This window comes from Prorops nasuta, unplaced genomic scaffold (genome assembly GCF_024137725.1).
Source record: "Prorops nasuta isolate Cenicafe-Biocafe unplaced genomic scaffold, Cenicafe_Pnas_1.2 PNAS00011, whole genome shotgun sequence".
NCBI classification, from domain to species: Eukaryota; Metazoa; Arthropoda; class Insecta; order Hymenoptera; family Bethylidae; genus Prorops; species Prorops nasuta.
This window is the reverse complement of record NW_027116808.1, coordinates 6,782,614-6,808,392: the sequence shown is the minus strand read 5'-3', so window position 1 is coordinate 6,808,392 and position 25,779 is coordinate 6,782,614. Positions and strand designations below refer to the sequence as shown.

The following is a 25,779-nucleotide window of genomic DNA, read 5'->3' as shown; positions in this document are numbered from 1 at the left end:
AGAGAGAGTATTATTGTGGTCACTATATATGTTAACAAAAAAATTGTCAAGTTCTGGTTCGGAAGATATTTTATTTTCTAGAATAAATTTCCTTGCCTCCTCATTAGTACAATTCTTATACGCTTTAGTTTTCATTATTAACACTAGAAGTCTGTATATTGGGCAAACAAAACTTAAGCTGATATGGTCACCTTCACAGTTACCACAGCGAACATTGTTTACACAACCTTCTGTATTGTGATCTCCGGCGCAGTTTTTACATCGTAAGTGTCCTCTACATTGAATTGGCGAATGTCCGAACCTTTGGCATCTGAAGCATTTTTTTAACTTTTCTATAAACGGCTTTAGCTTTAGCTTTACATTGAAAATGTAGATGTATGAAGGTAAGGAGTTCGAGATAAAATATAGTTTTACCGAGTTAGTAGGGATGGGAACTTTATTAATTGCGTCCCAACGGGTGAGTCTCTCTAGCTTCGAGATTTTTATGTTCCTTGGGTTTGAATTAATGTTAAAAAGTATTTCTTCGTCATTAAATTCGTTAAAGACGTGACCCACAACACCGATCTTGGTAATTGCGAAGTTTGGGACGAAGAAGATCCAATCTTTGTATTCTATCTTGTTTTGTTCCTCTACCGTTTTGTTTGCTATTTTATAGTTATCAAATTTTAGCTTTAATATTTGTTGATTGACCTTGGAGATGCTAAAACTTTCGCGTATATAATCTTTCAAAAATTTACTGGTCTTCATAAGGTGTATGTTGCCTAAATTGTTATTAATATTAGCAGATATTATATTAACTATGTAAGGGCCAGTATGAATAGGTTCGTATCTGTTACCTTTTTGTTCATTGGCATAATCAATTTGTTTCGCTTTGGCTGCTTTTTCAGTTGAGTCGTTTCTGTCGCTTGTCTGGGATCGGTCATCTGTCTGATTTCTGCTTACTTTGGAGATTCCAATTTCCATATTTAGTCGGTTTCACAAACAGATGTGTTGAATAAGAGTCACTAATAAACCAATTCGCCTCTTAGTAGTAGAAAATCTCACTAGTGGTTTATTTATAATATTATATATGTAATATAATATAGTCAGCTAGCACTGTGTTTTTAGGTACGTCCGATTTTGGCGCGGTACGAGTCAAGAGTGCGCTCGGAAGTCTCATTCTTTCACAGTAGTGTGGCCTCTATTTCCGTCGTCCTTGTTCCCTGTAATTCTCAGATGCTCCGTCGGAATGTATGTAGGTTTTAAAGTGAAGACTTATTCAGAATTTTTAACTTGATTTTATTCGCACGTCCTTTCTTGTCGAAGGAACACGAAGAAGAGAAAGAGTTTTTACATTTTCGTTAAGTATCTTAAATCATATAGAGAGGGGTAATTATTGTTAATAGTATAATACTAGTACTTCTAATCTCCACAGATGTCGCGACTAGTTCACTAAAAATAACCTCAGTTCATGGTCTATTTAATAATGAGTTTTTTTATGGTGAGTTGGCTACAATGGTAACGCACTATAGTACATTATAAATATAGTACGCCACAGTACTCCCCCCTAAGTAACCTGTCAATTTATTTAAAGGTTATTTCCTTTTTATGGTGCACAGGCTTACTTTTATATGTTTTTAGGGGCATATTTAAGAATGAAGTCCATTGCTGCGTTGACATGGGTTGTTCTTCTAGGGTAGTGCTCCGTGAAGTTTTTGTTTCAGGTTGACTTTTCTGCGTGGTTCCTTGGTCTTCCCAGCTTCTCTCTTCTGTCGGTGCAGAGTCGGTTTTATTTACGTAGGCTGGTTTCAATCTTTCAATTGAAATATTCTGGGCCATCCCATCAATTTCAATTTTGAACACTCTGTCTGTTATCCTTGAAAGAACTTTATAAGGTCCCATGTATGGTGGCTCAAGTGGTGCTCTGACATGATCACAGCGAAGAAATACGTGTGAGCAGGTTTGTAAGTCTTTCAGTATGAACATTTTTGACTTCACATGGTGTGCTGTTGCCGTAGGTCGAAGAGCTCGCATCATTTCCCTATGTTTCTCAATGAATGATTGTGGATCCGGAGGCAGCTCTTCTGATATGAAGAATTCACCTGGTATCCTGAGATTCGTGCCATACAACATTTCAGCTGGAGTGGCTTGTAAGTCCTCTTTGAGGCTAGTTCGAAGACCCAGTAACACAGTTGACAGAACTTGAGTCCAAGGCTTGGGTGAACACATGAGAGCTGCTTTTAGTGTTCTGTGGAAGCGTTCTATCATACCATTAGACTGTGGATGGTATGCCGTTGTTCTGTTTCTTTTTGCTCCTATGAAGTTTGAGAGTGCAGTGAATAGCGTTGACTCAAATTGGCTTCCTTGGTCAGTGGTTATTGTAATCGGAGTTCCAAAGTGAGATATCCAGTGATCAAATAAAGCTTCTGTGATTGTTTCTGCCATCATATTTTTTAGTGGCACTACGACTGGCCATCTAGTAAATCTATCCATTATGGTGAGGCAATATTTATAACCGTTAACTTCCCTTAATATTATAATATCTAAGTGTATGTGGTTAAATCTGGATTCTGGTACCTCAATCTGGTTAGGCTTTAGTTGATTGTGACGTTGAACCTTGGACTTTTGACAATATATGCACTCTTTTGTCCACTTAACGGCATCCTTTTTGATTCCTGGCCAAATGAACTTCTCTCTTAATTTAAGTGATGTGGCTCTGCGGCTTGGATGCGATGGTTCATGTATAACCTCAAACGCCTTTTTTCTCAAATTTTTTGGTAGATATGGACGGACTATGCCATGGGTTATGTCACAATAAAGCTTGATATCTGATTGCACCACTATTTCTTGAAGCACTATGGACGTTGGCTGCTGGATCAGTCTTAATAATTCTGGATCTGCTTTCTGCTCCTGTAAGATAGTTTCTGCATTGAGGATTGTCGGCATCAGTATTGAATTAATGCGTGAAAGTGTGTCAGCTACGATATTCTCTTCTCCCTTTACATATATTATGTCTGTGGAAAATTGAGAAATATAATCCAACTGTCTAAGTTGTCTTTCAGAGGCCTTTGTTAACTTTTGCTTGAATGCATGTGTGAGTGGCTTATGGTCTGTTTTAATTGTTAGTTTCCTACACTCTACCATGTGCTTGAAGTGTTTCACTGCTGCAAAAATTGCCAAAAGCTCTCTATCATAAGTACTATATCTTTTTTCTGTTTCACTTAGCTTTCGAGAATAGAATCCAACTGGCTTCCATATTTTGTCTGTCCATTGTTCAAGAACTGCGCCAATGGCAGTAGTTGATGCGTCAGTTACAAGAGTTAATGGTGCTTCATTTGACAAATAGGAATTGACAGTGGCATTGATTAGAGCTTCTTTGGTCTTTTCAAATGCCTCTTCTGCTTCCTGAGTCCAGACAATTTTAGTTTTGTCCTTCTTTTTAGAGCCCTTTAAATACTCATTCAAGACTGCTTGTTTATGCGCAGCCTTTGGTAAACACAGCCTATAGTAGTTAATTATGCCCAGATATCTCCTGAGTTCCTGCACTGTTTCAGGTTTGGGGAAGTTCTTCATTTGTTCTATTCTCTCAGGTTGGTGAGTAACCATTTGCACTAATTTTATAACTAAGGAATTCTACTTCTGATTTCCCAAAAACACATTTACTGGCATTTATAACTAATGAATGTTCTTGCAGTTTGGAGAAAAGTCTTCGAAGGTGCTCCTTATGTTGTTGTGGTGATGATGAGAACACTAATATATCGTCCACATACACAAACACAAAATCTAGTTCTCGGAGCACATGGTCAATATACCTTTGAAACGTCTGTGTCGCGTTTTTTAATCCAAAAGGCATGGTGAGGTACTCGAACAATCCCCAAGGTGTAGTTATTGCAGTTTTCTTAACATCTTCTTCAAACATGGGAATTTGATGGTAAGCTTTTTCTAGATCAATTGTGGAGAATATCTTGTTTCCATCCAACTGAGTGAATAGACTTTGCACTAAAGGTGGAGAATATTTATCTGGCATCGTGATGTCATTTACTTTACGATAATCGCCACATAGTCGCCAAGTTTCATTCTTCTTTTTAACCATATGTATTGGGCTTGCCCAAGGACTACTTGAGGGACGGCAGATCCCAGCGTCCAATAGTCTTTGAATTTCAGCTTTTGCCGCTTTAGCCTTTTCACCAGCTAGTTTCCTTGGTCTCTCAGTAACAGGAGGACCATTTGTAACTATTCTGTGGGCAAATTCGGTCACTTTCAGGTAAGGAACTGTTTTTACTCTGGTAATTTCAATAAATTCTTGTAGGAGATTGGCGTATGGAGAATTATACTCAACAGTAGAAACACTACAACATTTAACTGTTTCTAGCTGTCCTTTCGTCGTCAAGCCTGTAATTGAGTCAATGAGCCGACGATTCCTCAGGTCAATGAGTAGATTGAAGTGGTTTAGGAAATCAGCTCCAATGATCGCTTCTTCCACCTCTGCAATTATGAAGGGCCAAGTAAAATCTCTACGCAGATTTAGATCCACAACCAAATTGATAGTTCCAAATGTTTTAATCGGTGATGTGTTTGCTGCATATAAAGTTAAATCACTCACTTTGGGTTTCAGCTTTCCCTTTTTCACTGGAATAATTGAAACAACAGAACCGGAGTCAATCAGAAACTTCTGGTTTGATTTTGCGTCAAATAAGTGTAGACGGAGTTCTGGAGTGATGGCTAAGATCACCCTGCTGTGATTTTTGAACGAACTGTCACAGACCGCCTGTACTGGTGACAGCCTTTTTAGTTTCCCGCCATATTTTTGGAGAAAGCACAAGGAATTGTACACTTATGTGCTTCTTTTCCAAATTTCTTATGGAAATAGCAGATTCCTCTATTATCGGGCGTCCTGGATCTGGATCTTGGTCTGCCTCTATGTTGTTGACTTCCATTTTGTACAGCCTGTGCCATTAATTTAGTCATCTGCGACAAACAAAGCGTGAGAGCGCTTTGAAAGTCGTCCATCCTTTTCTCAAACTTACTGATGGAAAATTGAACATTCTCCACGCTGTTTACAGATTGGCTAGTTTTCATAATATAAGGTGAATTGCTGCATGTGATTTCCATCATTCGATCCGCCATCTCTGCTACTGCCTTTAGGTCCAGAGATTCTGATGCCACGAGTAATGGCCGTAGGTGGCTAGGCAGACGATTCAACCACAGGGTATGGAGCATATCTTCGGTGATTCCCCCAGCAGCTAAATCTCTCATTTCACGTAGAAGTTGCGATGGCCTTTTATCACCTAATACGAGCTCATTCAGCAACCGTTGAATTTGCTTTTGTCGAGAATCCGACAGCCTTTGAACAACGATTTTTTTTAGAGTCTCATACTTGTCCTTCTCAGGTGGTCGATAAATCATGTCTGTTATCTGCTGCAAAGTTTCTGTGTCCAGTGCCCTGAGTGTTGCACTAAATTTGGACTCATCGCCCGTAATACGATTTGCTCTAAATTCCGTTTCTATTAGTATAAACCAAATGTCCGGTCTGTCTCTCATGAATGCAGGTAGTTGCGGTTTCCGAATTACGGAGATTAAATCATCTCTCAGGTAAGTAGCAAATTGCTCGTTTTGCTCCGAAACAGGTTGATTTTGCAAGAGACTTCTTTCTTCAAGACCTTTGTCCGAGTGTTCCTGTAATATCGGCTCATCCTGAGATGGATATGAAGTCGTCTGAGTTTCTGGAGGAGTGCGTGAAACTGGCATCCTCGTGGAATCGCGGTAACAAGACGAGAGGGTGAAGCACACAATTATTCGAATTGCACCAATCGAAATCTGTTTGAATCACGTCGGGGTCACCAATTTGTGGCCTCTATTTCCGTCGTCCTTGTTCCCTGTAATTCTCAGATGCTCCGTCGGAATGTATGTAGGTTTTAAAGTGAAGACTTATTCAGAATTTTTAACTTGATTTTATTCGCACGTCCTTTCTTGTCGAAGGAACACGAAGAAGAGAAAGAGTTTTTACATTTTCGTTAAGTATCTTAAATCATATAGAGAGGGGTAATTATTGTTAATAGTATAATACTAGTACTTCTAATCTCCACAGATGTCGCGACTAGTTCACTAAAAATAACCTCAGTTCATGGTCTATTTAATAATGAGTTTTTCTATGGTGAGTTGGCTACAATGGTAACGCACTATAGTACATTATAAATATAGTACGCCACAGTAGAAGCCTATCAACGACATCTTCTGTCCTTCTCCACCACTCTTCCGATATAGTCCGAATGTGTTCGTGCTATAGGTGTAAAACAGATTCCAATATGGCCGCAACGCAGGCGCGACGTATATGTAGTATCCATCGAAGTGTTCGTTTTGTTAGTATGATTCGCACGTGAGTTTTCCACGTGAATTCATAGTTAAAATTTGGATGCATCAATTATATGGCAGTGATCCAGAAAACAATTAGATAAGTATTGTTTGTTAGAACAAATATTTAAATATTTGAGCAATGGTACTTTGTGATTTCTTTGTTTTATAGGTTACAGAAAGTAGAGTGACTAATAGAAAACCATACGTTTATAAACGCTCATCACATTCCAATTAATAAAGTAATTGGTTACAAAATGATGCCAAAACAAGGGAAATAGTTGTGGTATAGTCTATAACCCTTAATACGCAGATTATTTAGGTTAGTTTCAATGCATCTTGAAGAACAAATTAAAAGTTAAATAACATTTTTCAATATCTGATTTTTATTTACTCAGTTTTAATATTAAATGTGTTTATCAATATTATTATTATAGTATGTGTTTTCAAAATTACAGATTGTGTTAGTAAAATGCAGAAAGCAGATGAACGAATGGCAGATCGAACAGATTACATATATAAAGGTATGCAGAAACAAGAATTAAACATACATTGATCTTTCGTGACTTATAATTTTAATGAGGTTAGAAGGTTGTATTAATAAATATATCTTCTTTCATCATTTAAATTTGCCATAACTTGGTTTGTACGTATGTTTAAAAATTGAATCTAGATATTTTTATATATTTATATACGCAGTTGTATACCAGCATATACTTCAAGCTTACTCAGGTTATTTAAATCAGATATAATGGATTACGATGGACAAATTAGAAAGTAAATAACATTTAACAATTAATATTTAGATTTAATTCAGTCTTAGTCTTTCTGTTATATATGTTAGTGAATATTATTATTGTTTCCTAAATAGCAGATTTTTTTGGAAATATGCAAGAAATAGTTGGAATAATCGAAGATCAATGAGAATGATAAATATATAAAGGTAGACAGAAAGAATAATTTGACATACAGTAACTGTTTGTGACTAATTTCAATGAGGTTAGAAGGTTGTATTAACAAAATAAATCTTCTTTCATCATTTAAATTGGCCATAACTTGGTTTGTACGTATGTTTAAAAATTGAATCTATATAAGTACTTTTATATAATTATATGCAGTCATATACCATTAATATTTTAAACTATTGTTATTATATTCTTATAAAATTATTGGCAGGTAATATATTCTTCAAAAATGCAACAACAAGTATCGGAATGGGAAAATAAAATAGAAGTTATCAAATTGTATCCAGGAGCTGCCCCAGTAGCAAGATTGTTCTAGATGACGTCATTATGACCAAAAATCCAGTCATTTTTACATCATTTGAGCCAATTTTGGTAACGGGGTGATTATGTAGAGTATGAGCCATTTATGGATATTAGAAAATCATTCAATTAGACAATGCTACGGAGGATGATAAATATAGATTTCGACTAAAAAGAGGCCTGGTATTTTACACTGCGTAAGATCTATAAAATTGTAAGACAAAAATATTAAAATATATAAATACATATTCATGTTTTTACAGATATATTTTCTTGTATTAATTTCAGATTATGTTGGAGAATTCTGTTTGGTATATAGTGATACATGGTGCTTATCAATAAACTCTAATATAATAATATTGAGATACTTATTTCAATTTAATTTGTGACCTGCAGGTAGTGGAAATTTAAATATTATCACATTTTCGGTTCATAGCCTCTTGTATTATTATTATATTCTAATAAAATGATTGCCAGGCAATATATTCTTAAATAATGCAACAACAAGCATCCGAATGGAAAAAAAGAGTAGAAATATTTTGTATCCAGCAGCTGTATGTTGAGTATGAGCCATTTGTGGATATTATAAAATTATTCAATTATATTATGTTTGAGATGAGCTTTATGTAGCAAAGCAACAATTAAAAGGAAAATTCTATTGTATAATACGTACATATCCAATTTTAATTCAAACCAATTTTCTCTTAAGTAGCATTATTCATATAATAAATTTGTCTTATTTACAGGATATATCAGAAAGAAGGAGCATCTAGAATAGTGGAAAATTGGGTAAACTCTCAAATATTTGCATAAAGGTATGCAGAAAAAAATTTTAACATACGTAAACTATTGGTGCCTATAATTATTGAAGATACAAGGTTTAAGTAATATATAGATTTTTCATCATTTAAAATTGTCATTAATTGTTTAGTATGTATATTTAAATAGTCAGCTTGGGTACTATTATATTTGAGATGTAGTTTCAGTAGCAAAGTAACAATTGAAAGGAAAATTGTATTATACGTATCCAATTTTAATTCAAACCAATTTTCTCTTAAATAGCATTTTTTTATATTATAAATTTATCTTATTTACAGGTTATTTCAGAAAGACGAAGGAGCATCTATAATAGGGGGAAATTGGCTAAGCAGTCACATGTTTGCGTAAAGATATGCAGATAAAACATTATAATTTACAAAAACTTTTGGTGACTAATGTTAATGAGGATAGAAAGTTGTTGTAATAAGCAGATCTTTCATCATTTTAATTTTTCATTAACCGATGTATATGTATATTTAAACAGTAAGCCTGGGAACTATTATATATGACTTGAGCTATAAGTAGCAAAGCAACAATTGAAAGAAAATTGTATCGTATAATACCTATCTAATTTTAATTTATACATATTTTATCTTAATTAGCAATGTTTATATTATAATTTTCTTATTTACAGGTTATATCAGAAACAAGAAGGAGCATCTAGAATAGTGGGAAATAGGCTAAGCAGTCACATGTTTGCGTAAAGATATGCAGATGAAACATTATAACTTACGAAAATTTTTGGTGACTAATTTTAATGAGGATAGAAGGTTGTAGTAATAAGTAGAACTTGCATCATCTAAATTTGTCATTAATTGCTGTATATGTAATTGATATTGATTAATACATAAGAGGAATAATGAAACGTGATTATATTTCTTCATACGCAAATGCAGTTATACAATGCATTGTAAATTGTTATTCAATTAGAATTGTACTATTTCGTATTGGAGCACACAATTCTCTAAAATCTTTTATTTTTGCTTACAGAAACATTTGATAAATCTTTAGAGAATATTGATATTAGACAATATGCTGAAATCCAATTTGTTGGAAAGCGGCAGTATGATGCTGGTGATTTAATCACTGCTGTGTGATAAATTAAGTTGTTTGAATCGCGTTGTGTAACATTATCTAACAAAAACGGACAAATGTAGTACTTCATGTTATCATACAAATATTACCCAATCTTATAATAATATTTTATTACTTACGCTATTTGATGGTATGAAGAGATTGTTAATTCCCAAAAAATTATGCAAAAGTAATTCTTGCAGCACATGAAAGAAATAATTCAGAGCAACTTCTCTAAGTGGAAAAAAACTATTGAATTCTTTGTGCAGTAATTGCATGAGTTCTTTAGAACTTCAGCAAAAAATTGCTAGTACAGTTACTAACAAAGTTCTGATTGTTAAATTATCATAATACCAAAACTGAAAATAAAGAAAACGTTAAAGATTGGATTGTTCTTAATAACTGAAACATTAAAGGTATACCTATTGAGAAATTAGAAATGGGTGATAAAGTTTATAAAGCAAATTGTGCGATTTTCCATGACAGCAAGGATGCTGCAACTGGTCATTATACGTTTATGATACGTAAGGATAAATCACGGATATATGCGAACGATCATATCGTTCAAAAGAAAACATGGCCCAGAAATTCAAAAGGTACGTTTATCATATTCTTTAGGGAAATTTAATTAATTCAATATTACGTTATTCGTATCTCTAACGGCTGCATATATAAATGTTGAAAGTTGTTATCATGGGTAAAAACATCTTAACATGTTCAACAATATTAGCACCACGGCTGCGTTTAAAACGCCATTTCACTAAATATTAGCCGCAATTATAGCGCCTTCGGCTGCAATATATCTAGTGAGTAAACTATTTAAAAATGATATGATTTCCACAATGAGTTTCTATCATTATTAAATTATTTTCTCACTGAGTATCGCGCAGTTTCAAATAAAATCTCGTAATACATATTTTTTGTGTAGAAAATTATTGTATCTTTCTTCAGCAAAACTATTTATAACGAGTTGATATGTAACTTTTCAATATATTATTTAAAATGTTGTACTTTTCCTTTTTTAATATTGTTAAATAAAATTGATTATTGTTAACTATATAATTATTTATATATTTCAATTTATATTCCCGTCCAATAAAATTTAATTATTAGAATACACATTCTTTCTTTAAGAGTTTCACTACATTTTGTATTATTTGCATAAAGAAATTCTTAAGATGTATCTTTGTCACATTACAAAAAGCTCTGAGATCCCCCCAAAAAACACTTTCGTGTAAAAAAAAGACGGCAAGTAATTGAAAGTGATTCCACTGAACAAAATAATCTATAAGACCAAACATTTTTTAAACTCAAATGTTACTTTAATAATCTCTAAGTAAATATATTTCACACATCAAACATCAATACTTTTACAATAAAAAATAATACATTAAAAACGAAATATTGCTGAAAAAGAATTTTAGACAAAAATATCTGAAAAAACACTTTACAGTTAAATATTTCAGAAAAGGAAGTAGTTCTTCTGGTTACTTAATAAATATATCTGGCAACATAAAGCATGAAGATCAAATAAATTAGGCAAGTAAGTCAATCAATCGGCAACATAAAGTATTGAGATCACATAAATTCAGGCAAGTAAATGAATGAATAATTAATTATTATATAATTTTTGTATACGTATGTACTACTTGCCGGAATGGGCCAAATGTGTACTGTAGATGATAGTTCAAAGTGCAACTGATGAATACTCAAATATACTTTACACTTTTCGGCCCGTCCAGGCAAGTAGTACACAGTAGGAAATTGAATCGTGGGTGTTTCAGCTAGCTTTACTCTGTAATTTAACTTGGAAAATGATATACTACACTGTAGTTGAAACCACACACGATTCAACTTCCCACTGTCTACGTATACAAAAATTATATAATAATTAATTATTCATTCATTTACTTGCCTGAATTTATGTGATCTCAATACTTTATGTTGCCGATTGATTGACTTACTTGCCTAATTTATTTGATCTTCATGCTTTATGTTGCCAGATATATTTATTAAGTAACCAGAAGAACTACTTCCTTTTCTGAAATATTTAACTGTAAAGTGTTTTTTCAGATATTTTTGTCTAGAATTCTTTTTCTGCAATATTTCGTTTTTAATGTATTATTTTTTATTGTAAAAGTATTAATGTTTGATGTGTGGAAATATATTTACCTAGAAATTTTTAAAGTAACATTTGAGTTTAAAAAATGTTTGGTCTTATAGATTATTTTGTTCAGTGGAATCACTTTCAATTACTTGCCGTCTTTTTTTTACACGAAAGTGTTTTTTTGGGGGATTCTTAATTTAATGGACATTGAATGCCTTAATTTAGGATATTACAAGTGCCCCAAGTATGACAACCTAAGGCGACATTTTACAACTTTCAACACCCCTTGCGAACTGCATTAATTAAAATTCTGTGGCAGATCAGGAAAACCTATCCACTGCGTCTATCAGGAGGTGGATGTTTTCGCAAAGTGGGTGCGAAAACAAATAGAAGGTAAATAATGCTTATGTTCACAATTTATTTGTTATTAATAAATTTTTTATGTATGTTTCAGAAGCTGCTCACTGAATGAAATATTATTTTTGATCTTATACTAAGTTTTATATAAGTGTTATTTATTATTATATACAATTTATATCATTTTCTTGTACATTTTCTCTAAGCGTCTTTTATTACATGTTGTAACGAAGTTCCCCGTTACGTATGCGAGATACCGAATAAAAAGTATAAAAGGTACTGAACAGTGGATATTATTAATCCCTACGTTATCGACTCGTGAGATAGGCTCACGAGTGGATTATAGCTAACGTCAAGGATAGACCCCGTTGACAGGCAGAGGCCCGGATGAAAAGACCGGCGCTCCAGTAAACGATGTCCAGGTTGTCCTGAGAAGTAAGGCAGGGCCATGCCAAACAACCCAGGCAACCTGAGATAAGGAGAAGCGGCATCGGGGAGTCCTAAAGGAATGACAGTGTCTATAAGTCCCCACAAGGAGGGGAGATAGAACATCGAGTCTGGCTTGAATGCTGGTTACGCGCGTCAAGCAGGCTGCGCGAATGTCGTGCGCAGACTGCCATAACAGGCAGTCGGAACGCGACCATGAGACTGTGCTGATTTGTCCGTGCGTGCTGGTGAGCGCGTGACGCGGCACTCAGACAGCCATGGGTCGGTTCGCGTACGTGAGGCGTGTGCTATAGGCCAGCCTGCACGTACACAGTGGGAAATTGAATCGTGTGTGGTTCGGCTAGTTTCACTCTGTAATTTAACATGGAAAATGATATACTACACTAAAGTTAAAAGCACACACGATTCAATTTCCCACTGTGTACGTCACGACTGGATACCGGCCAATGCATAGTGGGTTGTGCAGGGGCGTAGTTAGTCCGTTGGAATGTGTCCCGGTGCCCTCCGTAATCCCATAGGCTTGCGCTATGGCTGGACGGGCCGCGAACATTGCCTCCGTGGTGGTCCGCTCCTGGCAAGCTCTATGCTTGGCAAATGATACCGCATGTTCCCGCACTCCTCACCACCACCTGGGTGTGGGTGGTGAGGGATGAATGTATGCCCCTCAGCAGGTAGGTCTGCGAGGCTCGGACTTCCGTAAGGAACCCTCCCCTCTCTCCACGACCTAGCATACTGAGCGACCCTGGCTACCGCTACCGTCCATGTGCATGGCCGCAGGGCTGTATAAAATGCATAGAGAATGGGGTCGAAGGACCCAATTGATAACGTAGGGTTGTTGGCCACCCAACTAACCAATTGGCGCCCTGACGGGCGAAGGTAATGGGAAAACCCGTAGTGTGAGTGGCCCCTCACACTGACGGGAATAACCTTACAATGTTGAATTTTATATTTAAAAGAATCTTTTTCTTTTCTCTTCATCACCTTTCATTTATACTATTCGGTAAAAAAAAATGAAACAAAGACAAACCTGGTGAAATCTTACTGATTGGGGGAGGGGACAAAGATCTAGAGACCTCCTACATACCCAATATCCTCATAAGAAAAGTCCCAGTGAGGGGGGGTAACATATAGGCCGGGATTCATAAACAGAACTTGAGTACAAGCTCATCTTGAAACCTATAAGATGTGTTACGTAGACTATAATTTTTACCCGTCTTAAGCTTGAATTTGAGCTTAAGTTTTGTTTATGAATCCCGGGGATAGTTTGGCTTAATTATACCTAGTACCTTCATCCCAAACGCCTGCCTCCCTATAGCAAGACTTGGGACCAATGCTTGGGACATACGGATTTCCTATGAGGGGGTAATATATAGTTTGCTATCATTTCTGAACCGATAACCACGACTTAAATATATATATAACTACAATATAGCTAATCAGAAAAGTAATTTTCACGGACGCACCCTAGCGGGAAAGATTCAAACTAACTGTTTTATCCAGCTATTTCAGTACCCAAAAAAGAAAAAGTTCTGTAGGTAACTGTCTGTAATGGTGTGGGCCCTAGGTAATTAGTGGACCCGGAGGATAACTAACCATCAGGGCCCTAGGGTGATGCGAGAGGGGAACGAGACTAAGAGAGAAAGAGAGGGCAATGGAGTGACGCAGACATACAGCAAACCCCCCTCCCTAAGAAGACTCCCCCGCACACCCGCACCCCCTCCCCCACTGTCGTCGTATCACCCCTACAACTTCTACTTAGATATGTTGCTGTTCGTAGAGCGCGGTATACGCTGTGGTTTGAATCAGTGCTCCCACCGCTACGAGAGGGCCAACAATCGGTACATGCGGGACTAGGATCCGGTTGAACTGTCGAAATATCTCATGTATTACGACGTAAACAATCTGTATGGGTGGGCAAACTGTCAGCAGCTGCCCACCCATGGATTCCGATGGATCGAGGACGCTGCCAATCTCGATGTTTCCGCTATACCCTCGGATCATCCCGAGGGTTATATTTTGGAGGTCGATTTGGAGTATCCGCGTAAGCTTCACGACAAACACGCGGACCTACCGTTTTGCATGGTGCGGGAGAAACCGCCAGGCGCGAGGCAGGAGAAGCTGCTGGCTACTTTAAACGATAAGACGCGTTACGTAATACATTATCGCGCTCTGCAACAATGTATGCGTAATGGACTCGTACTGAAGCGTATACATCGCGGTTTAAAGTTTCAGCAGTCCACCTGGCTACGCGATTACATCGAGCTGAATCCGCGTTTGCGCCCCACGTCCACTAAAGAATTTGAGAAGAATCTCTTCAAGTTGATGAACAACGCAGTTTTCGGTAAAACAATGGAGAACGTGAGGAATAGAGTTGACGTGAGGCTCGCAACCAAGTGGGAGGGAAGATACGGGGCGGAAAGCCTGACTTCCAAACCGCATTATCATAGTCTCGCGATTTTCAATGAGAATTTGTTCGCGATTCAATTATCGAAATTTTCCGCGAAATTTTATAAACCCATTTACGTGGGAATGAGTATTTTAGATATTTCAAAAATATGCTTGTATGAATTTCACTATGACTATATGCTTCCTACATTCGGCAGTAAATGTAGAGCGATATATACCGACACGGACACTCTGATATGCAGTATCGAGTGCGATGACGTTTACTCGTACATGAAACGTGATCTCGCGCGATTCGACATCAGCGATTATCCTGACGATAATCAGTATGACTTGCCACGCGTCAACAAAAAGATACCTGGTCTGATGAATGATGAGAACAATGGTCGTATCATGACCGAGTTCGTAGGACTGAGCGCAAAAATGTATACTTTCAAGGTGCAAGACTGCATAAAAATTACCAAAAAAGTCAAAGGTGTCAAAAGTTACGTTATCGCTAGAAATATAACATTTGACGACTACCAGGATTGTTTGGATAATTTCACCGTACAGTATCGCAATCAAAATTTAATCCGATCGAAGCTGCACCAAGCTTTCTCGATCAGTCAGAGAAAGGTCACCCTCAGTCCGTACGACGATAGACATTTCGTTACATTCGGCACCGTAGCGACTCTACCCTGGGGACATTATAATCTAAAAGAATAATTTTTTTTTTATTTATTTGCTTTATAGCTTTTATTTTAAGAATACATATTTTTTTTAATGATACATCTTAATAAAAGTTTTTATAAAACATTGTTCTTATTTATCCAGGAATTGTGCGTCCTGTCGAATCCCAGCCACTTAACAAACACTTTATCGCCCTTTCTGCGCATTACTCTCTCCACCAGACACTCATCGGGATTGATAGTTTTCGAAAGCTCGTATTCGTAAAATCCACCCAACAATTCCGTACCCTTGGAATCCTTGACGAGATACGTAGCGGAATTGGTCCTCTGCACTTTCGCCACCTCGAATATTTCGGTCGTCCAATTTGGCGTGTAGCCTTTGGCGAACATCTGCCTGTATTTACTAATTCGTACGAAACCGCCGACTTTGTACTTGGCACGACCTTCAACCTAGATATTGCTGTATACAGTCTTGAGTAGCTTATCTGCATGCTCGGGCTTCACATCCACGGGACGCATTCCTGTGGTACGGCAGTGTTGCCAGAAAGTAGACCGTCGGTCTACAGAATTTCCCCCTCCACTTACCACCACAGATGCAGGCTCGCTTGCGTGAGCCATCCCCGCTTCTACCGCTGCTCGATGGTCACGAACACAAGTAGAAGCGTCCGTACATGTGTCGACTGGCTTCGCTCGCTCTCGCCTATCCTCGGATTAAAGAGAGAGCGGAGATACTTTCTCGGACCTCTCTGTCTTTCTCGCTGTTAGCGTCTAGCAGAAGTTCGAGGCAAAATCTTTCCGCTTCGCTTTGCCGAAAATCTACGAATATTTTATGTTATTTACATTTGCAGCCTAATGCCTTTATACATGTTTTTCAGCATTTTATATAAGCATTGACTTATTTAAATCAATAATAAATTAAGGAAATGCGTATTTGATATATAATAATTATTTTAACTACAATTTCATCGTTATATTTCGCTTATTTCCGTAAAAGCTGCATTTCATTAATTTATTATTGATTTTCGTAAGTCAATGGTCATTAAAAAAAAATTTAATTTAAAAAAAAAAAGTAATCGGCAGGAATCGAACCCGGATCCACGAATAGCCACGCGGTTACCTTACCGCCTAGACCACAAAGCTTCTTCGGTGCACCGTAGGCAGAAAGTCTTCTTAAGGACTTGAAATCTTCTTTTGCACCGTATAAATAAACGAGCAACCGACAGCTTTATTCATTATTATTCTGTCATAATGGTACAAAAATTAAAGAATAATTATATATTGAATAGTTTTCAAAAGCTGTTCCAATAGCCAAGAACGAAGATAAATATAATCAACGCTCGTAGTTTCCGTCCTTGGCTATTGGAACAGCTTTTGAAAACTATTCAATATTTAATTATTCTTTAATTTTTGTACCATTATGACAGAATAATAATGAATAAAGCTGTCGGTTGCTCGTTTATTTATACGGTGCAAAAGAAGATTTCAAGTCCTTAAGAAGACTTTCTGCCTACGGTGCACCGAAGAAGCTTTGTGGTCTAGGCGGTAAGGTAACCGCGTGGCGATTCGTGGATCCGGGTTCGATTCCTACCGATTACTTTTTTTTTTTTAAAATTAAATTTTTTTTTAATGACCATTGACTTACTAAAATCAATAATAAATTAATGAAATGCAGATTTTATGGAAATAAGCGAAATATAACGATGAAATTGTAGTTAAAATAATTATTATATATCAAATACGCATTTCCTTAATTTATTATTGATTTAAATAAGTCAATGCTTATATAAAATGCTGAAAAACATGTATAAAGGCATTAGGCTGCAAATGTAAATAACATAAAATATTCGTAGATTTTCGGCAAAGCGAAGCGGAAAGATTTTGCCTCGAACTTCTGCTAGACGCTAACAGCGAGAAAGACAGAGAGGTCCGAGAAAGTATCTCCGCTCTCTCTTTAATCCGAGGATAGGCGAGAGCGAGCGAAGCCAGTCGACACATGTACGGACGCTTCTACTTGTGTTCGTGACCATCGAGCAACGGTAGAAGCGAGGATGGCTCACGCAAACGAGCCTGCATCTGTGGTGGTAAGTGGAGGGGGAAATTCTGTAGACCGACGGTCTACTTTCTGGCAACCCTGTGGTACGGTGCCTTCGCGCATTGTACGCATCCACCAACTCTTGCAGCATAGCGCGCCACTTGAATTTGCCGTTCAGCGTAAATCGTTTCCACATTTCCGTCTTCAACGTACGATTCCAGCGCTCGACTATCGACGCTTTCATCACGCTGTAAGTTGAGTTGTGGTTTATTCCGCGTTTCTTCATCAACGCCTGAAAGTCACTGTTGTAAAACTCCTTGCCGTTGTCGGTCAGTAAATTTTTCGTACATCTGGCGGTCTTTAGGATACCCGTCATTGTCGTCGTCACTTCTCTGCCACTCTTGGCCTTTAATGCCACCGACTAAGCGTATTTCGAGAGGGTATCGATTACAGTGAGAATGTACAGGTGACCCGCATCGACGTAATTACGCATATCAACAAGATCGGCCTGCCAGAGATCGTCGAAGCCGCGCACGATGACTCTTCTGCGTGGAAAATTTATCCTCGCCGGTGCATGGAGCTCCTCCACCAACTGCATCTTTTTTTTGCTCATTTTTTTTTTCAAAAATGGACAGATTCTTAGAATTTATTATTATTGCTAAGTGTTTCAAGTATCAGATCTTGCTTACTCACTTTATCATCCAATTTTTCACAAATTGTTTGCAAAAGTTGGTTCATCTTTTTCTCAATTTGTTCATTATCTTTATTCAATGTCATTGTCAAATATTGTTTAAATTCAAGTAGTAAATATTCTAATTTGGTTCGCGAAAGTGTTTCCTACTCTCACTATCCAGTCCAAGTCCAAATTTATTTATCGACATTTCAAAATAAATGCACTACTGTCACTTTTTTTTGTTTTTTAAAAAATCAGTCTCTTGTTCCTCGTTATTATTACTCTTTGTGATGGCTCGTAATGCCGAGAGTATACAGTCTACGATGTATATTAAACAAATGCAAATTTCACAACATCAGGAATCAGACATTTAATTTTTTTTACCTCGTGGTATCGAAAGACGTTGATATTACACTGAGGTAAAAATATAATGTGCAACTTTCTTTGTACGATAAGATCCTCGTCGCGCAACTCCTCGATTATCGACTGTATCTCGTTGTGATGACTCGTATTACCGACAGCCACTGATGCGATCAAAAGTCTCAAACGTTCGATCAATTCATTAGGATCGTTCCAATGTACGTAGTTCATTGGTCCCTCGGTGACACGCATAAGACCTTTACCCCTATTTTTTTGATGATGATGATGTTGATGCTTTACTTGCGCGTGACGTTGACGGTTTACTTGCACCTGACGTTTTACTTGCGCCTGATGTTGACGCGTCAGACGTTGACGATTTTCTTGCGCCTGATGTTGATGGTAACCGATTAGGCGGTAACTTTGGTTTTCCCAATAGCAATGGTTTCATAATTTCTGTATATTTTACACCTTTATTACACTTGGTTTGTTTTAAACTATCGTTTAACAGTTTATGCGCCTTAGTTTGATTGCTCTTGTATTGTTCCAAATCGTCGGGTTTTATAGTAGCTCGATTGGGTTCTCTCATGAAAACTAGATCATAAGTACCTATTGTACCGGTGTATGACGTCTTATCGAGAATAATATCTCCTTCATGACTTATTTCAAATTTAAATCTACCAAGCGTCAGTTGATCATTTTTATAAAGAGGTCCAAAAGCACGATCAATCAAGTTTTCCCTATCGGTCAGAAGTAATGTAGTATACTTGGCAGGGATCGGATTTAATGGATTACGTTGAAAGGCAAATTGTAACAAGCCTGGTTCCTTGTTTTCATCAATATTTAATTTTTCTAGCAAACTTTTTTTTGAATCGGGCGACGATTGATCGGTTATAGAAGACTCGTCGTCGGTCATGAAATCCGATGAATTCGTAATAGTTTCATCACTACTACTAAGATTCTTCGCTCTTTTAGCAACTCGATGCGGTGTCGATGTGAAGTAGGCTCCCCTCCTCAATTTATCGTTGTATTTGACAAACGAATTATTTGGGTTATCACTATCCTCTGTTTGCGAAACGAGTTTCTTCAATGGATCGATTATCAGCTTGAATGTCTCATTCAAAGTGCTCTCAATTATCGCCTTCTCCGATTTCAAGGCATGATGCTTGTCGCGAATGACCTCGCTCCTCTTGGCGATCCTCTTCAGAAGCGATTTTTCATCCATCGCCATGCTGTTTTGAAGGGGGGTTTTTGTTTAAAAGAGTTATAAACCGATCTGACTAACACGGTTTTTAACAGATCCAACCTACCTGTTCGTCGATAACCTGGCACTCGATTATCAAGCGATCAAACTGTCACCGTTTCTTAACAGATCCGATCATCAACCGACCTGTTCGTCGATCAAAACTGACACTATTACCACTCAAGTCCATTCACTCGATCGTGGCGTACTCGTTGAAACCTTTGCGATATCGACCGTTCATCAGAGGGCTATCCTTGTCTATTACTAAGAAACCGTAATCGCGACTCCAACAGGTCGAACACAATTTTAGAAATTTCTCATACGACATATCACTGTTGACGTGATCGTTGAAAATGTGCTTCAGATTAGTTCCATCTTGCTCAAAATATTATTAGCAAATTTGCATTATCTCGTATCAGATGCATTGTGATTTTCGCATAAGTCTGACAGAGATAGAAGTAATCGATGTTGAAATGTCTACCCATGCAAAAGTAGTTCTTTATATTGTCCTGCTTGTCGTTGGCCACATCGTCGAATATGAAAATAGAATTCGGCTTTGCATCCGCCACGTTCACAACCTCGCAATAGTTTGAAAACTGAAAGTAAACAATTTCCTCCGTGTCTTGCAGAAGCTGTTCCAGATATCGATACTTCGGTTGCTGCAGCGATTTCGAGTAGACGTACAGGTTTTCGAATCTCACACCGTGCGGAATCTCTATGAGGCTCACCAGCACGTTTGTCTTACCACAATTCGACGGACCGCAAACTATGCAGCGTATCGTAGATGGTAATAGCGATCCGTGGCAATTTTTATTTGCGTGATAGCATTGTGAGCATGACTATCCAAATTTGACACGCGAATAGTCGGCACATGCTTCACGAAATGCATCCTCGCTTTTAACTTTCTGGCATAGCTGTATCGTTCATTTATATTTCGCGAATTATGGAACTAATCAGTCAGTTGCCATTATGATGGCGTTCATGCTAGTCGTCGTCGATTCCCTGCAGAACTTGACGAATCATCAGCTCGAACACATACCGAAGATCGTATTACTTAAGTACTTTCCAAATAGTATCGCGAGTGTGTGGGAAAGATTACCTCAGCACATTCGCGCTGTCTCGGATGTGCAGCAATATCAATATTGTTTGCGACACTACAATCTAACTAATACTACTCACCACGGCGGACCACTGAGACGGATGAAAGACTGTTGTTTGTCAGCAAGAAGAGAGAGAAAAATAAAGCAGTTGCTCTAAATGTCTGGATCGTTCTTCAATGAAGTCTTAAAAATTTGCCATTTGAGCTGCACGTACCTGGTTACAATTATTGCGGGCCCGGTACTCGACTTCGCGAAAGATTGGAGCACGGCGATCGTGGTATAAATCCGCTAGACGAGGCCTGCCTCGATCATGACTTAGCATATTGGCACAACGAGGATCTACCGGAGCGTCATCAGGCCGATAAAGTGCTAGCGAGGAAAGCGCGTGAACGTATTACCGCAAGAGACGCGACCTTGCGTGAACGCGTGGTCGCCACAGCCGTATGGGCATCTATGAATGCTAAGCGTAACCTTGGCTTGGGATTACATCATATTGTCGGTATGAAGAGGAACTACCACATTTCTTTTTCTTTTACTATTAAATTTTTTATAGAATAGTTTTTAAAAAACATGAGAAAAGAAGTAGAGGTTACATAAAATCGAAACTAAAAAGATTATTGAAAAAATATTATTGTAGTTATTCCCCTTCCTATTTCATCTGGAGTAAACGGAAAGAAAGCTAATACGTATTGATTAAGAGATGTAACTCAATCTAGAGTAGAGTTAGATAGGGATTATTCGTACTGTTAATATTATGAGGAGAGCAATCTCGACTTCCGTATTGTTTCTGACAGTATACGAAATGGATTCAAAAAAAAAAAAAAAAATTCAGTTTGCCAGACAAAAAGTTGACATTATTGGATATTCAACAAACAGGATTGCTTGTAGCAATCGTAAAGTCATTTAGGATTGTACAGCAGACCCTTATACAACAGCCGACAGCGCAGTTAGTTGTACCAAGTAGATGGAGACTTCTGCAGCAGCAGCAGCATCAACCACTTCGTAGACCTTTGAATGCACCGCTGCAGCCTAATGCTGCTGGTGCTGCTACTGCTGGTGCTGCTGCCGATCGTCAACCTATACCACGTCTTGCACGCTGTGCAATATGCGGTCTACGTGAGCATAGGGGTCATGATTGCATTTAAAAGCCACAACCACCACCATTACTAATCGGTAAGAAAAGTGTAAACTCTTCTAACATTAACGGGATCCCTCAAGCCCTCTGTAGCCAATATTACGGAAAGAAAAACGAGGGAGAATTGTCCAGCGCTATTTTTCAACCGATTTCAATGTTTTTGGGCTTGTTGGAATCGTTAGGACTCGCACTTTGTCATTAATAAAGCCGTATTTTCCCAAAAACGTGAAAAAAATAAAATTATTTAAAAATTTGCATTAATAATATTTAAACGCAAAACAAATCGAAAAATCGAGCTTCTTTATGACGAGGTGCCAGACCTAACGATTCCAACAAGCCCAAAAACATTGAAATCGGTTGAGAAATAGAGTCGTACCATTGTCCCGCGTTTTTGAGGTGGATGAAAAGCAAAAATTTTTAGGAAGAAAGCTAGGCTTCCACCCCTCTCGCGGCTCACGCTAACGTGTTCCCCCACTCCTGCATCGAAACTTACTGCGAAGCTTTCCTCATATTTACGCTATTCCCCTATCTGTAGCTATACACATATAAATACCGATAAAATAATGTTGAGAACATTTCATATCGCTGATATAATGAAATTGCTAAAAATGCAATTATCATTTTGAAATAAAATTGTAGAAAAGGAGATTTCGTAATGCTTGAAATATAGGGCATACGGCGAAACGCGGGACAATGGTACAGTCGTATTTTTCAACAGAATTTCATGAGACTAGTAATAATTAAAGCCATTCTTCATGTAGATTGTCCTAAAGAGCTCGCATTTTCGATAAAGCTTATAGTTTTTCAGCTATGAACGTTTGAAGTTGCACGGCGCACAAATACATATTTCTTCTCTCGCATAGATCAGCTGTTGCGCACGTCCATCTTCAATCGTTCATAACTAGAAAACTATAGGCTTTATCGAAAATGCGAGCTCTTTAGGACAATCTACATGAAGAACGGCTTTAGATATGACTAGTCTCATCAAACTCTATTGAGAAATACGCCTGTACCATTGTCCCGCGTTTTGTCGGAATTTCAGGTCTTCAAGCGTCACTGACTCGTTCATTCTGCTATTTATTCCGATCAAAGTAAAAATGCACCAACAACTTGGGTAGCATCATTGAATAGAGCGTGAAAAGGGGAGACGCTTTTATGATATTTTCATAATTTTGCAACGCTTCTTTTGGTCATTATAATGCAAACTGTAACAAGATGCGTACTCGGAGTAAATAAAGTTGGCTTCCCCTTTCCCCTCTGCAGTTTGTTGCCTTGTCCAGCGTATGTAAACCAGCATAGTAGGCCTACATACATACGGGTGTGACTGTGTTAGTGACTCGTGGAGTGTACTGTAAACAAACACACATAGCGTTTAGCATGTATGTACGTGGGTCTTATTTTCAATCGCGAAATTGCCCTTCTAAATTTATTGCATTGCACCTTCTACGACAAGCTTCATAAGATTAAGAAATACTCATAGCAGCATGTACATTATCGAGAGCTTCTAATGTAATTTCTCAATGTGCAATCGTACTTTTATTTGTTCCGAAATAAATAGCAGAATGAACGAGTCAGTGACACTTGAAGACCTGAAATTACGGCAAAACGCGGGACAATGGCACAGGCGTATTTCTCAATAGAATTTGATGAGACTAGTCATATCTAAAGCCGTTCTTCATGTAGATTGTCCTAAAGAGCTCGCATTTTCGATAAAGCCTATAGTTTTCTAGTTATGAACGATTGAAGATGGACGTGCGCAATAGCTGATCTACGCGAGAGAAGAAATATGTATTTGTGCGCCGTGCAACTTCAAACGTTCATAGCTGAAAAACTATAAGCTTTATCGAAAATGCGAGCTCTTTAGGACAATCTACATGAAGAATGGCTTTAATTATTACTAGTCTCATGAAATTCTGTTGAAAAATACGACTGTACCATTGTCCCGCGTTTCGACGTATGCCCTATATTTCAAGCATTACGAAATCTCCTTTTCTACAATTTTCTTTCAAAATGATAATTGCATTTTTAGCAATTTCATTATATCGGCGAAATGAAATGTTCTCAACATTATTTTAGCGGTATTTATATCTGTATAGCTACAGATAGGGGAATAGCGTAAATATGAGGAAAGTTTCGCAGTAAGTTTCGATGCTGGAGTGGGGGAACACGTTAGCGTGAGCCGCGGGAGGGGCGAAAGCCTAGCTGCCTTCCTAAAAATTTTTGGTTTTCGTCCACTTCAGAAACGCGGGACAATGGTACGGCTCTATTTCTCAACCGATTTCAATGTTTTTGGGCTTGTTGGAATCGTTAGGTCTGGCACCTCGTCATAAAGAAGCCCGATTTTTCGATTTGTTTTGCATTTAAATATTATTAATGCGAATTTTTAAACAATTTTATTTTTTTACGTTTTTTAGAAAATACGGCTTTATTTATGACGAACGGCGAGTCCTAACGATTCCAACAAGCCCAAAAACATTGAAATCGGTTGAAAAATAGCGCTGGACAATTCTCCCTCGTTTTTCGTTCCATAATGTTGGCTACAGAGGGCTTGAGGGATCCCGTTAAGTACTTCATGAAATTAAAAGTTAAGACTAATATTAAATCATTTTCAATTTTTTTATCGCAGATGCTGCTGCTGCTGCAGTTTAGAAGCAATATTATTATTGTTATTATTATTATTATGTGTATAATATTATTATTATAAAATATATATTTTTTAATAAAAAAACTCCAACGATCGTTCAACTCTCTTTTAACAAATCGCAACCCCCCTCTCCCTGCTCCTCACCCTTGAAATCACACGAAAAATGATAAAACAATATTATTAACGGTCGTCGTGTCAGGATGCTAGTTAAAATATTGAGATCATCCAAAGTATGGACGAGGTAGTAGTAGAAGATGAAGATAGCAGTGAGATGGAAGAGGAGGAGGATAATAACCTGTTGATAGCTATTGTGAGGAGGCGAAAGCTAATACGTATTGATAGAGAAAATAATAATACGTATTGTTAATATATTTCGTATTGAGCTTACATCTTTTTCATTCTTAGTCTACCGAGTTTGCTTAACGTGATAGTTTCTAAAAAACAAAAAGAAATGAGTGTAATTAAATTCTATAGATTATTTACTGAACAAAATATTGATAACATTCTAAATATGGATGAATCAGTGGAGGAAGAAGTAGAAGAAGAAGTAGATTTGGAAGAAGATTGGGGTGAAATGGAAGACGAGGATAACACCTGAAGTGTGGCTAAGGGGATTCTATGACCGGGTGGCGAGGGGGAACCGTTCCCTCAATTCTTATAATAATAATAATAATTTTAATGTTATGTGCTTAATTTCCCCCCTCCCCCACCATCAGGATGTCACGTGATTAATTTTCCCCCCACCACCAGGGATGACACATGCTTAATTCCCCCACCACCAGGGGTGTCACGTGATTAATTTTCCCCCACCACTCAGGAGTGGGGGAAATCCCCCCTTCCCCCTCCGCTAAGGAGTAGGGGCATTTCTCCTACCTCCCCTCACCCCGCGGAACCCCGACCCCCTTGCCATCCGTTCCCAGAATCCCCTTAGCCACACTACTACTCTATAAGCGGTTTTTGGGGACGATAATAGATCGTTAGACTCTCATACGCGATTATCTATACGTCTCTCTCTCCGAATACTTTAAAACTAGAACTCTATGAACGATATGTTGGGCGCCAGGTCTGCTTAGACCAGTTTTCTCTATTACGTGTTTCTCCGCAGCAATCTCTTATTCGACACAA

General features: G+C 37.7%; 1 protein-coding gene and 1 long non-coding RNA gene across 5 annotated transcripts; one reads left to right on the top strand and one right to left on the bottom strand.

Annotated features, from left to right (window-relative positions):
- Window positions 1-3,701: 3,701 nt before the first annotated feature.
- Window positions 3,702-5,727, bottom strand: LOC136777311 (uncharacterized). The gene is made up of 3 exons (XM_066733478.1): window positions 4,812-5,727; window positions 3,792-4,608; window positions 3,702-3,729 (listed from the first exon to the last, which is right to left on the bottom strand). Exons 1-3 carry the CDS (start codon window positions 5,725-5,727, stop codon window positions 3,702-3,704), a joined length of 1,761 nt encoding a protein of 586 aa, XP_066589575.1.
- Window positions 5,728-7,508: 1,781 nt separating this feature from the next.
- On the top strand, window positions 7,509-10,459 carry LOC136777492 (uncharacterized). Of its 4 annotated transcripts, none has more exons than XR_010823254.1 (5): window positions 7,509-7,809; window positions 7,884-7,991; window positions 8,073-8,264; window positions 8,342-8,410; window positions 8,693-10,459. It is a non-coding gene; the product is annotated as an uncharacterized lncRNA (long non-coding RNA). The 4 variants fall into 4 exon arrangements; XR_010823253.1 differs by having other exon boundaries at window positions 8,342-8,963; window positions 9,049-10,459; XR_010823255.1 differs by having other exon boundaries at window positions 8,342-9,324; window positions 9,405-10,459.
- Window positions 10,460-25,779: the final 15,320 nt, after the last annotated feature.